The sequence below is a fragment of the Corvus hawaiiensis genome, chromosome 17, assembly GCF_020740725.1.
Source record: "Corvus hawaiiensis isolate bCorHaw1 chromosome 17, bCorHaw1.pri.cur, whole genome shotgun sequence".
Lineage (NCBI taxonomy): Eukaryota > Metazoa > Chordata > Aves > Passeriformes > Corvidae > Corvus > Corvus hawaiiensis.
This window is the reverse complement of record NC_063229.1, coordinates 10624231-10642758: the sequence shown is the minus strand read 5'-3', so window position 1 is coordinate 10642758 and position 18528 is coordinate 10624231. Positions and strand designations below refer to the sequence as shown.

The 18528-nt window shown below is 44.4% G+C and overlaps 1 protein-coding gene across 3 annotated transcripts in view; it reads right to left on the bottom strand.

Annotated features, from left to right (window-relative positions):
• Nucleotides 1-18528, bottom strand: part of NKAIN4 (sodium/potassium transporting ATPase interacting 4) — a 50681-nt gene that overhangs the window by 1708 nt on the left and 30445 nt on the right. Inside the window, exons 4-7 of one of the 3 annotated variants that reach the window (XR_007207225.1) lie at nucleotides 14998-15195; nucleotides 6950-7010; nucleotides 3800-3884; nucleotides 29-101 (exon numbers count right to left, since the gene is read on the bottom strand). Coding sequence is in view for 2 of the 3 variants with exons in the window: in XM_048321933.1 (XP_048177890.1) it covers nucleotides 3800-3884; nucleotides 6950-7010; nucleotides 14998-15195 (344 nt within the window). In the remaining variant the exon portion in view is untranslated. The remainder of the gene's footprint in view (nucleotides 1-28; nucleotides 102-3799; nucleotides 3885-6949; nucleotides 7011-14997; nucleotides 15196-18528) is intronic. The other 2 variants (XM_048321933.1, XM_048321936.1) reach the window with 2 other exon arrangements.

Genomic DNA, 18528 nt, shown 5'->3' with positions numbered 1-18528 from the left:
AGTGAATGCTTTTGGCTTGAAACATCACCTCTTACACATGCAGCTTCAGGATGATCAAAAGAGTTTGCAAATTCATGTTGTTTGTTTGGGAAAAAGTCTACCTAGAAAGAGAAGCAGAAGTGTTTTGTTTTGTGGTTTTTTTTCCTCCTCAGAAAAAAAGTGGTATTTTTTTCCTGTTTAAGTTTCCTTTGTAAATTATTCTGGTTGTCAAAGTTTGGTATTGAAGAACCTACTTTGGTGTATTGAAGAACCCACTTTAAGCCAGTAAGGGATGATGGTTGTATGGGGACAAGTCCTTTAATGCTCACAGCTGCTTCATGCCTGTGGCCAGCAGACAGTGCCCCACAAAAGATTGATGAGGGACCATTAAAGTGGGCAATTGGAGCCTCAGATCCCTCAATTAACCAATGCCTCCTGTTGCTGCCCTGTCAATACTGAGGTCTCCATCTGATAAAAGTCACACCCTGTGTTAACACAGGGCCCTTTCCACTGGTAGATCTGAGGAAAGGAAAGTCCATAAAATCTGGCTACATGACTAAAATTAAAGCTTTTAAGGCCCTAATGTGATGCAGTACTTGAGGTGCCAGATCAGTGTCAGGGGCTGGAAACTCACAGCTGTGCAGTTCACTGCTTGGCCTTACAAACACAGTTTTAAAAGGCAGGAAGATCCAGTGCTCATCTCTGTACCTTTAAATAAACAGAGAGTACCTCCTGTCATCCAGCAGGTTCCTGATTTAGCTGTGTAAAAAACACACTTTGAGGCTATTCTGCTTTATAATTGAGATTGCACAGTGCTGCTTTACAAAACGAATTTGGAGAATGATGTCAGGAGACTGAAAGGATTCAGCAGGCAGGAGGTGCTGACATGCTCAGGATGCTCTGGGTACTTGGCAGGTAGTGCAGGGGGCTCAGAGAGAACAGCTTGAGTGAGGAATGCCAAAGCTGACTCGGCCAACACTTCCACAGTTATCGGTGCAAAAATGCTTTTATGCCTCAAGTGATGAGAATTCTGTTATTACAAATGAACAAACAAGAAGAAAAGCAACCCAGAGCTGAGGTCCTGTGCTGTGCAGCACAAAGGGAGACAGTGGCACCAGCAGGCACAACCTGAACTTGAGCTTCAGCTGAGGGGGGGGGAAGAGTTCAACCCTTCCTTCCTAAAAACTCATTGGAAATATTCTCATTTAGCCTCTGGCTTTCAAGAAGTGATTTACTATCTTTTGGGTAAGTATCTTGACACAGAAACTCAGGCACTGAAGACTAACATGCTTCCACCAAGAGTCCTAATATATTATTATTATTAAATAATTAGTGTGGTGCCTTGATTGGTAATCAGCAGTGAGATTAAAGGCAATTCTTTTAGGCAGTAAAACTTCCAGAACAATTTTTTTCATGTTAATTTGAGCCTCTTTTATGTAAGGTTGTGACTTCAAACAGTAACAATCACAACCAAACTCCCCTGGAGTCAATGAAATGTGGAGCAAAAGCAGTCGTGGAACCTGAAAAAAATTACTTTTAGAATATCATTGTTGCTGTGTGAGTGTTCAAGGTGTGATTTGAGATGAGCACACTTAAATCTTGCCTTTGTAAAAAACAGTACAAAATGATGGTTGATTGTTGTTGTTGGCTTTTTTTAAAAGAGAAAAGTAACACCTGACTTGAAAATTTGTGAGGTTTTCCACTAACTGGAGGCTTGCAGCCGAGGTCAGGGAGATCATTATGATAAAGCTGGGACATAACTGGATTATGGTGTGGAAATATCTATTATCAGTAACTGTTTGGGGAGATGTTTTCTCCTCCTAGTAGGAGGCAAAGGTATTTAAGAACTTCTTTCAGTGCTGTGGCTGGAAGCTGAAGGCCAGAACTGGGGTGCACAGTTTGAATATTGAATTTAGCAGCTCATGTCATTGTTCTGTGGAGTCTCAGATCTCTAAAAACTCATAAATTTGGAGAGATGAAGAAGAGAGACTAGAGAAAAATGCAGGGAAGGGAACAGTGGGGAGGAAAGAGTGTGGTCTCATCAGAAAAAGATAGGTAAAACTGGAGTGAACAGGATAATTCCATTAGGGAATGAAGAAAACTGATCCTGTTAGAGAGCTGTGGGAGCCCAGACAATGCATTCTCAGGAGTGCAGCTGAGTGCAGACAAGGGGGTGATGCCATCCTAAAAGGAAAGTTCCTGGTAGCAGTCAGCTCCAAGTGATCAGTTGTAGAATAAATTTGGGTGCATTCAGCATTTCCATCAACAAAAAGGAGTTCAAACCAGAAAGCCCATGTTCCTGATCCCTAGCTCTTCTATAAACTTACACCCCAGATAAGTTGGATGTATTTGTTGTTTTTCATCTTCCTCAACAGGATATTAAAAAAAAAAAAAAACAAAAACAAAAAAGCCTTCAAGTCATCACTAAATGATTTTGAGAGCAGGACAAGGGCATTTGGCACTCAGTGCCCCAGCCTGCAATGCTCCATGGCACCACAGCTCGGGAATCAATTATCCCTTCCTCCCCTCACTACCATTCACACATGTGGAAAAAAGGCAATAGTAAGGCTGAAATAAATAAACAAAGATTGCTGTTTGGTGGCTACTGAAATTTATAGAGGGTCACATTATCTACAGCTCAGCAGCTGTTTTCACCTCCTGTTGGCCTGAGAGAAATATTATTTTGTGCTGGCAGAAAATATCAACAGAGAAGTGATGGGCTGAGGAATGGGAGTGAGGAACAACAAAATTATCTGTGGACTTCAGCAGCAGCTTCCCATCTTACTGAGGCCCTGGGAGAAAGTTTTGCATTGCTAACTTCTCTTCATATTCCAGTCTCCCCATATAGGAATCTTCATTTGGAAGTGATAGCTTTTTTCACAAGCAGAATTGGTCATTTTAAGAAAAAAGCAGCCCACACCTTGTACTGTAAAATGTGATGCTTCTTCAGCACACTGCTGCATCAAGCTAGTAAATCAGGGAGCTGCTTAAAGCTGCACAGCTTCTGCAGACTATGAAAAATTCCACCCCACTGTGAGAAATCAATATTGAATCTCCTGTAGCATCCCTTGTAATAACACTATAGAACTCCCAAAGTTACAGGGAATTCAATGGCTTTGCAAAAATTACTTGTATTCCTGATCGTGTGCTGCAGTGATGAAGTGGGCAGTAAGTCCTTATGAAATTAGAGGGGCTCATCTACCAATCTACCTCAGGGAAGTTTTTGTCCCCTCAGCCCCACTCTTTTCCACCACCCTCACATACATCCTTCTTTTTGGCAGGACTCTCTGGTAACATTGTTCCTGAAAAACAGCCTCCCTCAGCAGCTGCTGTAAAAAAACTTCCATGTGTTGAACTGCCTTTTGCAGATCAATTTAAGGAATATAAGCTCAGATCTCATTGTTGCTTTAAACAGACAAATCTGGCCTTTGTGTTTGAGAATCTCATTAAGAATCAGCTTTTAAGTGGACAGAGTGAAATTGTGATCTTGTGCAGAAATGGGACTTCAAGAGTGGCTCTTCATTTATTGGTATGAGAGAAGCCGCTGTGGACAACTCCCCTTTCTGCTCCCTGCTCTCAGCTGAACTCTTGGGCTGCCCCACACGTGGAAGGCTCAGTTCTTGCAGGCAACAGAATTTAAAATTATTTTGGAGCTGAGAAAGGGCAGCTTCACCCCTGGTGTCCATTTGTTCATTCCTTCCATGCCTGAAAAGCCTGTTGGAGAAAGCAACCTGCCAAGAAGAAAAAACCCAAACCTGTGGTACCCTTGAGCCATGAAACCAAGAAGCACGTGGAGTCTCTTAGCACAGATGATACTTACAGGTATGTCTGCTTGAACAAAAGGTTGGTGGGTTTTTCATTGACATGGTAGAGAGGAAATGGATCAAATCCACCAATGAAATCAACTGAAAAAAAATCGAAACTCAAATAAACAAACAAACAAACATGGCCAGAAAGTTGAAAGGAAAGGAAATGAAAGGAAGGGTTGGTGCATGTCATGGCATAAACACAAAAAATTAGTGACGGAACAGAAAAATGATTTTTCAGGTATGGATTTCTGGGATCTCTTGGGATGGGCAAGCATGCCAAAGAGGAGATTTCAGCTAACGCAAAACTTAAAGCAGAGCTAACAAAGGACTCTAGAGAAGCCTCCTTGGGTCTTTCCCCCACGCTGTGACCGCACATGAGAGCGAGCAGACAAAGCCGGAGCTGCTCCGCGTGGAGCCGAGGGGAGGAAGCTGGGGAACGGCTCCTGAGCGAATGCCAGGGAGAAGTTGGCAGCACAGCACTCCCCGTGAAGGTTATACACTGAAGGGGGAATTTTCTTGCCCCACTTGTCTTTCCTGCAAGACGACAGCAGCTTTGGAAAACTGCAACCACCTCGTTATCTTCAGCTCTGGTATTTTTCGCATCCCCTCTGCCAACTCAATTTCTTTGAATTGAGTACAAGTAGGAACAATGCTTCCCTTCTCCAGTGTTCACGGAAGGGCAGCGTAACTCAGCAGGGAGAGTTCTAAGTGACAATTCCCTTAGTAACCAGGGAAGAATTTTCCAAGGCTGTCTCAGTTCCCTGGACTTTAGGCCGAGCTTGCAGCACAGAGCTGGCCAGCACAGTCAGGGCAGGAGGGGTGTGAGGTGCTGTGATTTGTGACTGACCTCGCAGGCCTTGCCAAAACCCTTTCAAATAGACCCAGTTTGGATCATTTTTTGGTGCCAAGTTAGTGCATTTTGTATGGAAGTGTGAAAACCATCCTGTCCAAGTGCCATTTAAAAATAACTGGAGAGTTTTATTAACTATTTAAGTGCCTGCTTATTTTTCTTTCCTGAAGGTGGCACTATTATTTTAAATTTAAGATGGAAGAGGTCTGAGGATTTTTACTGATCAAATAATAGAAAAAAGTATTTACTAATATATTGGATGTGAAACAACCCAAACTTCTTAAAAGACTTCTTAAGGACAACAGATTCTGACAAATTCATCTTGCTGGAGAGCTTCATGCTGATACTGTGATTTTGGGACAACTGACAGGTAATGGGTGAAATCTGTAGAGGTTCTAAGTTAATTGTTGGGATAATTCCCAAATAGTTTCAGTGAAACTTTACCTTTTCTCAGCCACTTTTGAAAGCATTTGAGGATTTTTAAATCCAAACCGGCTGCACTTAAAAAACCCCAAAATACTAACTTTATTATCTCAGTTGTGGAAGGCCTAAATTGGGAAGAATTGGGAAGAACTGCAATTTTCAGTAACTGTCTAGTACCCTGAACCAACACAAGGCTTATCATGTGAACACCCAAGCATGAGGGCACTCAAAATCCAAGACACTTGAAAGAAAAATCTTAAGTGTGATTTCTTGTGATACAATACATTGCATTAGCACATCTAAAATATTCTTGCCCACAATTCAGCATTGGTAGATCCCTACTGCTGTGTTTTCTCATGAAAATCACGTTAGCATGAGCTTCCTGATTAATGTGCCTCAGCACTTATAATTACTTCATGCTGCATATCAAAGCAACATTTAAAGGAAACCACAAATGGAACAGAAAATTAAAACGCAGCTCAAATTTATTCAGGTCACTGGAAGGATCTACCCCTGTGAGTGTGAAATATTGATGGTTTGTCATTGTTAATTATTCAAGCTGGCATTTTAACTCCAAGCTGGGAAACTGGGAGGGAAAGTGAATTTGTTAGTGGGGAAAAAAATACATATCCTGAAATTAACAGCTCTGTGTTTCCTAGATAAAGCTTCCTTCCATGTTTTTGTCTCTCCTAACAGACCCCTACTATAAAAATGAGTTCTGTCAAGCTACTGCTTTACAATATTCAGCAGGGGCTCAGAAATGGAGCTACTTAGCTAATAGAAGAGCTATAGCCTAATTAAAAAAATATTACTATAATGTAGCACCTTCTCTAAGTGCACTGCCAAGCTCTAAAGGAATGATCAATAAAGCCAGGAGAATGAGTTCAGGCAGGAAGGAAGGAAGAAAAAAACATAAGGACGAGGCAGATAAGTAATGCATCTCCTCTCGCTCCTATGAAAACACATTCTTCACATACTTTTAAATATTCAGTTCAAAGCTGCTGTTTTCCAGCTCTCATCGATGCCAGCTGCTCTTTAAAACAACAAAGCTACTTGCACAAACCTAATCAATGCCTTAGAAGAATTGATACTTGGATGTAAAACTTTTGGATGAGATCCTTTGCTGGAGTAAACTGGCCTAGACCTAACACAGTGCCAAACAAACCGAACTTTGTATTTTAACTCTCTGCATCCATTTTTCTGTTTGTAAAATTATTGGTCTCAAAGGGAGTTTTAGAGGTGCAAAGCAATCCAGGACCAACTGGATACCTGCACAGGTCCCACAGACCTCTGAGTCTTTACCCTGACACGTGTCACAGTGACTCACTGTCACTGAAGAGATTTGTGTACCCAACACGACGGAGTTGGCTCCTTCCTCCTCCTCGTAATTCAAATACAGCACTTCCCCTGCTCTTAAATTAAGTGGTCAGATTGGTTCTTGGCAAGAACTCTCATGCTCTGCTCATCCTCAGCTTGTGGCACATGAGGCTCAGCAGGTCTCCTGCTCGAGCCCTGGGCTGAAAGCTTTTTTGTAGGTGCTTTTAATCACAGCAGTAATATTTCAGAACCATTATTCTCAGGCTATATGAGCTTGAGAAAAGAAGTAGCTGCCCAGCTTCTCTAAAGCTTAGTCCAGCTGAGAAGCCAAACCCAAACTCTTTTTATGCTCTAAGTGTAGCAGAATTACAGCATCTAACACAGAGTGACACAGGGAAAAAAAACCCTCACTGTAAAAATAGCTGAGCCTTGAGGGGTAGTTAGTGCCATGACACACAGAGGCAGAGATGGAAAGAAGTCTGATGGCAGCTCAGTCCTGACAGATGAACATCTGAGAGAGAAATAAAATTTACTAAAACCTTTGCCAAGGGATCTGTTGATAAATACTTACAGCTGTCTTCTTCTTCTGTAAAAACACTAACCACGTAACAGGCGTACACAAAGCCCACCAGCTGGAAAATAGAGAGAATAAATCATTTTAGCATCAGCCAGTGTGAGCCTGGTCAGAACCCACTGGGCACAACTTCAACAGCCACTATTTACACTCAGCTTGGCAGCATTTCTGTAATTGTGAAGCCAAGTCACATTTGCTGTAGGCGGGGGGCAGGTGTAGGTGTCAGGGCAGGCACTGAGGGAGCACACCCAAAGCTCAAGAAGGAAAACTTGCAAGACCCATCCTCACCTTCAGTTTCTTGAATGATTGGTAAGAGCATGGCTTGGCTTTATTGAAACTGAAACTACTGTGCTAAATTAATTCTCTGTAAGAAGTGATGGGGATACAGGAGAGGGCCTCGTGGGACAGACAACAACGGACAGGAGACACTGAGAGTCAGGACAAGAACTCATCGGCTCAGCATTTCTGAGCATTCTGTCATATGGGGTAAATTACCAATAAGAGGTGAGTAGTTTTTATGCAGGTGAGACAGAAGAGTAGTTAACCATAAAAATGGTGGTATACTGGCAGAAATGTTCAGAGACACCAAAATCTTTAGTAACTCAGTAGTTTGTAGAAGCTCTAAAGCATCAGAGCTGCCTCCGTTGGCCTCAGTATCAAGGTGTTCCTCAGCCTAAACAGAAACAAACTCCATGGGAGTTAAGCATTCCAGATGCAGCAGGGTCTTACTTTGCTTTGCCCTCTTCCTGTTAATCAAATATCCTCCCCATCCTTCATTTTACATCTTTACATAACACCCTGCTTAGCGAGATCCTGGTTGACAGTAACTGTGTTAGTAAAGTTATTGTGAGGCATAATTGTTTTCCACTGTGAACTCAATTCCTGGGAACAGGAGTCAGCCTGTAGCACACAGTGACTCACTCCAAGAGGAGACAGAATGATGCATGGGAGGGCTTGAAAAGTAGAGTCCATTCATTTTTAATATGACAGAAAAATACATCACACCCGAAAACAAAAGGCAAGATAATGAGATTTCTGCTGGGGAGTTATACAACATTTGTGCTTTCTCCAGCTCTCCCTGACAAAACATGCCTCGTTGGGAGGAAATGGAATGTTTTTGTAGCATCACTAAACCATTGTTTTCCTTGAAGTTTTTTCTATAATCATATGAAAGAGAAGGCAGCTCACTCCTTTCCTCTTGGGTGAGCCTTATGGGAGCACATCCCAGAACCTCAGTGGAGGAAGGGTAGCTCAGGGGCCTCCCTCATTCCTCTGCTGGGCATTTCTGAAACCAAGGCTGCTTCAGGCTAAGTTCCTGTGAGCTATAGGGAAAAATAAATCCTCTGGCCACATGCAATGGCCAATCTAATTGTACCTGCTGCCTTTCAGAATTGTCTCAGAGTAGAACTATTACTGTTTAGAGGTAGACAAAGCAAAACCAAACAGAATATCAGAGATTTTTCCTCTCTCCTATTGCTTGTACTGTGCTAACATAAAACCTGGAGACTGGGGTTCTTTCCTGAAGTTTGTGGCAGTTTTTGGGCAGGTAAGAGCAACAAATCTGGGGAGGGGTCCAGAGCACAAGGCTGATGAGGAATAGCTGGGGGGGCTCAGGAGAAAAGGAGGCTGAGGAAGGACCTTATTGCTCCCTACGACTCCATCCCTGGAGGGACTTAAAAGACAAGTAAATGTGGCATTTGGGGACAGGTTTAGTGGTGGCCTTAGCAGTACTGGGAGAACTCGACGATCTTGGACAGCTTTCCCAACCCAAAGGAGCGCAGGATTCCCGGCCCGGCCCGGGCTCTGGCCGTGGTGCTGAAGCCCCGAGGCACCTGCTCGTCCCTGGGCTGCGGGACCGGGGCTGAGATGTTTTTCCAAGACGCTCTTGGAAAAACAAGAATGCTTTCTGCACGTCCCAGAACTCCACGAGATGTCCAATCACCCATTTGCACACTCTCATTTCCAGCATAAAGGCATTTGAACCCAAGTAACAAATTAGGAGTGTGCTCGCACACATCCTCTGTACCTGCTTGAGCATGTATATAGTTGCAAGATCCAGTCTTTTACACCAGGTCAAACAATGCAATTTACACACACAAATATATCCAAGCAGAAAAGATGCATCCTGAATACAAACCGTGATTCCAAAGGAACTCTAGGATGGTTTTCTCCCTCCCCAGATCTCCCATCACCTCTCAGAGTAGGAACTTTGGGTTAACAGCCATGCAAAGTGGCAGCCCTACATCTACTCACTGTTATTATACTCTATAACACATAGATGCAAATCTTATGTGATACCTGTGCCAGGAAACTCCTGATGGAATTAACAATGAAAATGATTTACCTGCCCAGTTTATGGGCAGAGTTGGGAGGGATTATCAGCTGTACTGTCACAGCAAACCTGATAAAGCTCTGGACATTTTTCACGGTTCAGAAGCACCAAGCACTGCGATTGACTAGGGAAGTTTGTTTTGCTCAGAAATTAATGCCCCATAACCCTCAACCATCATTCTGCTCACCCCATACATTTTTCACTTTATGACTAAGGTGACTTTTTGCATTCAGAAAAACAAACCAACCAACCAACAGCTAGTGAATTAAGGGAACTTCCCTGAATCTCTAATTCCAGCTCCATTGGAAGGGAGGGTTTCCTTTTGTGATTTCTTCCAGCTCCTGGCTTTGTTTGTATCTGCTTAGTGTTCAAAATTTACTTTTTATTGACTTTATAATTCATTTCTTCTTTAAATGAGTTTCATCAATAAAAAAACTTGTTTATTTAATGGAACTTTTTATTCAAAGAAGCTTTGTCTTGTGATCTGGCCAGAACAGGAGAGTTTAAGGGGCAAGGTGGGAAGAGATGTACAACATAAATATGAATTTCATTTTTTTATGTGCTGACCTAAACTGTAATTACATACTCTAAAGGATTCATCTGTAATTAAATAACCTCAAAATAAATAATCTCAAGGATTAACTTGTAGGTACAAAAATGATGTTAGCGAGGATTTTCTTGTTATTTTCTAAGTCCGTGAGAGATTTTTCTCTCTCACAGAAGAGGTAGCAGGGAATGTAAACAACCAAACACCTGCAACCTTGAAAAGTCTTGTTTATGGTATAGTAGAAAAATATTTTGACAATGGATGTTTTAGGATTTTAGCCAATCACCCCAAGGGATGGCTGGTCCTTTGTCCAATTAGACTATGAAGAAAAAAAGTCTATAAAAGAGTTTGTAAAATAATTAAATAAATCAATCTTGCTGCACAATTCCTGCCTGCTGGATCTTTTCTCCTCCTCCTCCCTATGGCTGCGGGACACGGTGATATACCCTAGGGCCCAGGCCTGCGGTAATATTAACTGAACTCATGGGAATCCCCATGTCTCACCTCTGGAATAAATTATGAATGAAATATAGCTAAAGAGGAGAAATGCTGCTCCTGTTGTCCAGTCCTTTCTCCTGGAAGAGTCTGCAGGAGTGTGAAATGAGCAGACTCCAAGAGACACCAGAAATTCCCTTCTGACTGCATCTTTGACAATGTTGTGTTGAGCCCCCAAACGTCACCCAGTTTATCTGCGATTAACACAGAACAGGAAGCTTCACAGAGGCCAACAATTTGGAATCATTTCACCCTTGCTCCAAGTGCCATCTTGGGTGCTGATTTCAATACAAAGGAGGGGTTTAAGCTCTGTATGCCAGGGAAATACCAATAATTCCCGGATCTTTGCAAATTACATTGGGGAGGTCGAAGAGGAGGGAAAACGTCAGCGATGTAAAATGACACTAAGCCTCTGCTCTAATTCCCCAAAGAATGTTCTAGGGCTTTAGCCTCTGCTGCTGTTTCTCTGCTTGTTCTGCATGTTCAGTACCAGCTTTCTCCAAGCTGCAGAAGGATCCGATTATGCTTTTTATTAGGAACACATGTCGAGGGCAGGTGTGCTCTGTCAGCCTGGGAACGCACACACTGCCCCACAAGAGGGGATGGAGCTGGGGTGTCCCAAGCACTCTGCAGGCAAACAAATAGGGCAGGAAGAGACAAGTGTGCTCAAAGGGAATGAGGAAAACATGTGTCTGAGCATTCCCCTGCCCCTCAGTCCTCTGAAGTTCAGTTTTTAATAGAGAGTTGAAAACTGTTCATAAAACAGCAGCATTGAACTAATGTGCTGGAGTCAGTAAATTAGAGAAAAGCCTGGAGAAAGGGACCAGCTGGCTGCAAGTGTGCAAAATACATCAAGGATGGGAAGGCAAATTTTAGGAGGTGTTACTGTTACTTGTGTAAGATCTTAGCTTTAGTCTACCTCTGTCCTAATGAAGATTCTCCAGCTCTTCTCTCAATAGACAAACTTTCCACTGCTTTTTCCACCACAGAGAATAGGTGCAAAGTCTCTTCTTTCAGGGCAGCTGCACTCTAGGTTTCACTTCTAATCAGAGCTAATGAAGTGTGAACACTGTCATCAGTGCAAGAGGGGGAAATGAAGAGAAGTCTGCTATGAGAAAGCAAAAATCCAGCTTGTAAAAGAGCTATTGTGACCAGATAGCCAAAGAGAGGCAATCAAAATCCTTTAATTCCTTGACCTTCTTTACTCTTTGGATGCAATTTCAACCACTGAAAATCTACCTTCTGCCAAGAGGAAGGCATCTCTTGTGCGTTGGTTCTCACATAACATCTGCTGTCAAGGCTTGTATTGCTGCCTTCCTGGGAACCTTCCAACCTGTCAGTCTGAGTGAAAACAACAGACAGGCGGGCAGCGAGTTCTGGCGGCTGGGAAGACATTTCCAATTTCTACCCCATTCAGCGGAGCCTCAGGAAAAGCCGAACCCTCCCCACTCCCAGAAGTACCATATGGACAGCCCAGAGCTATGCCAGGTATTTCAGAGCTGGGAATCGCTCCTGCCCCTGCTGGCTGGCGAGCTGGGGACATGCAAGATGAATTCTCGCTAAGGCAAAAGCAAAGCAGAGTCTTGTCTTGACAAAGTAGTTGCTGCTGCATTTCCTCCCTGGTTTGGTAGGATTATCTTTACAATTCATTTCTATACCAGTAAAGACTTTTAGATGTTGCCACAAGGAGTTTTTTCTCCAATGTGCTTTGTGCTAAAGCATTGAGGATTTTCCTATTGGGCCCTACAGCAACTTGTATCATGTGTGGTGACTAATATGCCCAAATTTGATTGCATTCTAGATTAAAGGAATTGCTTTTGCCTTCAAGGAGTACAGACAAGCTCCAAGCAAAAGCAGACTGAGACCTTATGTATCTTCAAATGTATGCCCAGGAGCAGGATGATAGAATCAGCAGGAGTCAAGCTGACAGCCAACACTGTGCTCACCATATGGGTCCAGGTTTGCTTTCCCTCTGCTTTGGCATGCAAGACTGAATTCAGGGAGCCTTGCCCCAAGTACACAACACTGCAGTACAGTCCCTCAATAGTCTCAAGGCATTTCAGCTTCCAGGAAAACAAAAGAAAGTGTTCACAGTTGGGCACGGCATATTCAAACAGCGTGGATTTCACAGTGCTGTATCTGGGGTAAAAACCAAACAAAGCAGAACACACCCCCCCCCCCACCCCACAACTTCTAAAAACCATTAGACAAAGCAAAAACACACTACTGAAAGTACAGTTTTGCCTGTCCCTTGCCCTTCCTAACAGGGAACTGACTATTCTGCTCTCAGGCAAGGAGGGAACTAGGTCATGTCTCTTGCTGCATCCCCTGAGCCTTCAAGTTGCTGGTTGTGTTTTTTTACAATTGATCAGTGTCCCTGCCTGTCTGCAGCACTGTACCTGCCAGCACTCTGGGGACAGCTGCCTGTAATAAAACCTGCCTCAAAGTGAGATAAAGAGAACAGAAAAAGATACTGGCAGGGATCAAAGAGTTTGACCCTCAGAGAGTAAAAAGGGAGAGAACCAGCTGACTGCTTTCAGGCAAGGTCTGAGGGAGAAAGAAGACTTGCTTTTTGCCTGACCTCAAAGCAGAGAGGAAAAGCTCCATTTCTCCCACTACATGACAAAATTACATGAGCATTTCAGAGCCAGCAGCAGTTACAGACCTGGGGCTTCAATACTCTGCTTTTATTACAGGACAAGCAGAAATTTAGTTCACTGCATAGCTCAGCCCACATGGGTTTCTTGCCTACAAGTATTTTAACCCCATTTTCAGGGTTTAGGATCCAAACATTTATTGCACCTTAAATCTCAGGGAGAGAGACAAAATATTTCCCTAAATCCTATTTTGTCTTATATTTCCCTCATGTCTCCCCATCTGGCCCTTAGTGGTGTTTTGCAGATGCACAGAGAATGTTGTCAAGTGCCTTTGGGAAGAAGCAAAGGAAAAGCCACTGCCAGAGAGTGGGTGCTATGTATCAGTGTGATCACTCAGCCCAGGGCCATGTGCCTAAGTCAGTAAGCTGCCAAAACCCAAAGATCGACTCCAAACAAATTCAGGACCATTTGTTGGCTCAACCTCTAGCCCAGGGCACAGGGGCAGTGCCAGCTCAGGAGTTCAGGAAGGATTCTAAGAGTGAGAAACCTCTGTGCTTTAAAAAGGGATGTTCTGACTGCAAAGTCTGTCCTTGTTTCACCAGATTTAGGTACACCACCGATCCTGTTCCACCTAATAGCCCTTTCTAAAAGACACCAGGCTCTGTTCTCCTGAACACACAGGTTTGCCTTTCTCACACAGAGCCATGAAGCAGCTCACAGACAGTTTCATGCAGATCATCTTCCCCAAAGGAGAACTGACGGAATATTAACAGCCAGCACACGTGCCAGGGAGTCCATCCAACTCAGGAAACAGGAGCTTCTGCCTCTGCCTCTTCTCTGTGACCAGAAAGGAGGCTGAGCCTTCCCGCCTCCCTGCAGTTCACTGGGTAACACAGATCATCCCAGCTAATAGGAAATGCAGGATCAGGACAGTGGAAAGCTCTACCAAAAACGTGCAGAGAAGTACTTGGCACTCCAGAAACTTGAAAAATCTGTGTTATCCTTCAGCATTTAAACAGGGCAAGTTGCCTTTCTTTTTTTAAGCCAAAACTGAAAGCCAAAACATGAATGGTTCCCCAGTTCACACTTGTAACTAAAGCCATTAACCCCAAAATAACAACCCAAAGCAGATTAGAGATGTGGGCTACAAAATGCAAGAGCACCACCAAAGCGAGGGACACAATGGACATTTTGTTTCAGTTAATTTCACAGGCAAGTGAGAGACAATTAACAGTGAACATTAGGGACACTGCATTTTTGCAGAGTACTTTCAAAAGCCTGAGGAAGACACTGATGAGGAAAGAGTGGATGAAAACATTTAGTGAATGTATCTTGGGTATCAGCAGAAGGAAAATGTGCTGCTTACTGCCTCCTAAAAGTTTATCTCATTTCCTGGGGATCCTTCACAACAACTGTGCAGGTATGTGCTCCATCACCCATCACTGAGTCATGGGGAGTAAGAGCAATCCTTCACAGAAACATGGAATTGAGGTTGGAAGAAGCCTTTTAAGATCAGGTCAATCATCAACCCAGCATCACTGCCACATTCATCACTAAACCATGTCCTCAAGTGCCATACCCACACATTTTTTGAACACTTCAGGTATGGTGACTCCACCACTTCCCTGAGCAGTCTGCTCCAGTGCTTTACAACCCTTTCTGTGCAGAAATTGTCCCCAGTATCCAAACTAAACTTCCTCAGTGCAATTTGACACCATTTCCTCTTGTTCCGTCAAAACTTTTGCTGTTGACCCTCCTCCAGAAGGGTCTCTGTCCTTGTCAAAACATGAATTCTCACACCCCAACAGGGACTCAGGACCATTTGTTATTGTATGGTTGCACAGATGCATTACTTCAGGCATCAGGTTGCTGATACCCATTTCCAATTCTTTCAAACAATATTTTTTTTGAAAGAGAGAACAGGAGGACAATCAAACAAAACACATTTACAGAGGCTTTGGCAATCAGACGATACAGAAAGTGGTGGAAAATACAGGCCAAGCTCTGTGCCTGGGAAAAAACAAAGCCAAACAGCATCTCCTCAGGAACTGCTGCCCCTCAGTGAGGCACTCACCGCAATGAGGATCTGGAAGGAGCTGTGCATGACCTCGATGTAGCGGTACTCCAGGGCACAGCCGATAACAGAGATGTAGGAATGGTTATCCAGCCCCTTGATACCAGACATTGAAGCCTCCTTCCTTACACAGCCAGGGCCATTTTCACTCCACCAGGACTGGTGCCGGGAGATGTTGAATGTCAGGAGTTCGCTGTCCTAAAGAGAAAAGTTGCAAAGAGTTCTCTGTTTACTCTGAGAGTGTCAGACATGCTGTCAGATGGAGTGCATATTAAAATAATGGAAAACTAGAAGTTTCCAAATCCCCACTCTCAAAACACCCTAGCACAGATCAAAGCACATTGGCTTGATATTCCTTCATAGAATCATGGAATGGTTTGGTTTCGAAGGGACCTTAAAGAACCTTCCACTGTCCCAGGTTGCTCCCAGCCCCATCCAACCTGGCCTTGGACACTTCCAGGGATGGGGCAGCCACAGCTTCTCTGGGCACTCTGTGCCAGGGTCTCCCCACCCTCACAGGGAAGAATTTCCTCCTATTATGAAACCTAAACATATTTCCCAGGCAGGCTGCGGTGGTGAGAACCATTCCTGAGGCAGCCCTGCAACAAACCTATTCCACCACCCTGTAGCACAGTTTGGACACAGGCTGCAGACCCAAGAACACTTTGCTAGTGGTTTCTTCACCCAGAAAAGAACCCTCAAGTTTTGGCTTTGGGAGGTGAACCTTACAACTCTAAAAGATAAAAAAGGCAGCACTAAGCGTCCTGCCAGGGTCTTCCCAGCCCAGGAATCAACACAAGCAACTGAAAAATATGAACTTCATAACCCCAAAGTGAGTTTCAAAACCCAACAGATCTTCCTCTGTTCCTAGCTTTTAACACATCTGACAAGATCCTGTACCATTTTTGCCTGATTTCCTTCCACACTCCTCACATCTGGTGCTTCTGCATCTCCTGTCAGCCCTACCCAGCCGAGCTGACCTCACAGTGCTGACTGCAGCTTCTTGTAAACACCTCCCCTGTAATTCTTCACCAACTTTACCTCGAGAGGCTTTTTGTTTTGCTCCCTTGTCTTTGCTAGTTAAATACTTTAAACCAGTTGAGGGGGTTACAGAGTGAAATGCCACACAAGGAGTGCAGGGCTTTGGTGTGCAGCCAGATGTTCACTTAAAAATGGCCACACTTTCCTCACACTTGAGAAAAGAGAAGTATTTGTGGGAATACTCAGTAGAGCTCTGGGATTTTGAGCTTGCAGAACATGGCAAAGCCCTCCTGCAGGTAAAAGACAAACTCAGGACTGGCTGAACAGCTGCATCACTTCATGGATGAGTGCCAAGTGCTGGCTGACCCTGAAGCCCTCTCAGGTCACTTTGATGCAGAAAAACAATCCCTTTTGACCACAAAACAAGGCAAGGGGTTGGAAGTTTTATTCTGAAGGATAGATTAAAAATTTGAAGGCAGAGAACCTGTATCTCTGCAGAGAGATGAATGCTGGATATACACACATCGCCTACCCGTTACTAAAGGTTTTAGCACCTATCCATAAACTATTTCACACTGCTCATGCCAGAGTCCTGCACAGTCCCAGGAGGAAAGCAGTGGCTCCCAGAACAGCAGCAGTCAGAGCTTGGGATATTCACACTTCCCGACATGGAAAACCTCACATGGCAGCTCCTTTGTGTCAGCTCCCCGTAGAGTCAAAAGGAAAAACAGATTCAGAGCAGCTTATCCAAGCCCCTGCTCCAAACTACCCTCCGGAGACAGGGCCTGTCTCCACAGCCAACACAGGAGCCAAGCCAGGCAGTCCTGCAGATATAAAACATGGACACAGAAAAGCATATCCAGGGCCAAACTCGAGTCACGGGGGCAGGAATCTGAATGCCAGCCAGAGAACCAGTGACCAGTCACCAAGTGCCCCGCTCCGCACCCTGCGTGGGGACCCTCCATCCACCACAGACACCCAAAACCAGCCCACAGAGCCCTTGCTCAAATCTGCTGCAGGAAGCACGTGCTGAGAAATGTGGACAATTAAGTGAGAAGACAGCTGCCAAGCTCCTGACATAATCACCGCAGCAGATGGCATGTGCTTCACAGGAGATGGAGGAGGGCACAGAGATGCAGCGTGGCACCGGGGCAAAAGCAGCCGGAATAGCAAAGACGATAGGGAAAACTCCATTAACAGCTGGGAGTTCAGCCCTCTCCTGGGCTTCACCCTTCAGTGGCCCACAGATAGCTCACAAAGTCACCAAAACACAGCTTTTCTGCAAAGCTTGTTCTTTTTCCCCCAAGTTTGCATGTTCTGAGGCTCATGGATTTTCCCCAGCCAAAGCTTTTTTCCTGGAGACAGCCAGCCCTCCAAGTGGCTGGGCTCTTCTCCCTCTCGCAAGCCACTCACTGCTTTGGTTGGGGAAAGAAACAATCATCTTTCTCAAAAAACAAAACAACCCTCACCAACAATCATCTTTCTCAAAAAACAAAACAAACCCTCACCATCAAACAAACAAATCAACAGAAAAAAACCCCAAAACAACCAAGAAAGCCCCCAGCTGAATTCCTGTTTCTTTGCCTGGGGCTCCCCCCAATTAGCACAGAACCAAAGCTGTTCCCCAGGGCACCACAGGATCCACTCTCAACCTCAGTCCCCAGGGCTTCCCTCTCCCAGCTCACAGATGGTGCCTTCCCAAACCTTCTGCCTCACTGATGCAGACAGACCCCTCAGTGTCTTCTCTGCTCCTTACAGAGGCATCAGTGTCAGTCTGGCAAAGTAAGAAACAGGCTGCTCTCCTTCTAGAATCTCCCTTTTGTCAGCCCTCAGAGATTTGGCTCTGGCTTAACTTTGCTGCAGAAGCTGAACTTGCTTGTAAATTCAGCCTGGAAAAGCAGAACAGGAGTGGCCGGAGGTGGGCAGGTGGAGGAACAGGAGGTCCTAACCAGCACTCACTGTTCTTTGCCTGCAATCACACTCCAGCTCTGGGCAAAAAAAAAAAAAGAAAAAAAAAATTAAAAAGTTATACATCAGTGAAGAGCAGATTGGAAAAACTGAGCACATTTGGATTCTAAAAGCGCCACAACGCCTCGAACTCATGAGCCATCCATCTCTCAGATGTGAAGTGAATACCGATTGCTCACTGGGATTAGGGAATGTCCCTGTGTTCAGAGCCACCTTTCTGAACCAGCATCTGTCTGGAGCACGAGGGCAGCACGAACGAGAGCTGTTCCTTAGCCCGTGTCCTGGCTGGATGCCCTCGGGGGATACCTGTGTGACGGGGCACGGTAAAAAAAGCACTCAAGAAAATCCCTTAATTGACCTCCCGTTGCTCAGAATTGAGCTTGCTGGGAGACTACGAAAACAACTCCAGGATGTCTCCTGTGGTTTGCCAGCTGCGTTTGTGAGAAGACAGTCGGAGAGAAGTGAAACCACGAATTAGAACAGCACACAAAAATCAGGAGAAAAGAACCAGTTTTAGGAAGGTTTAGGGAACAGCTGTTTGCCAAAAGCTTTCTGCGATGCATTTGAAATCTACACGCATTG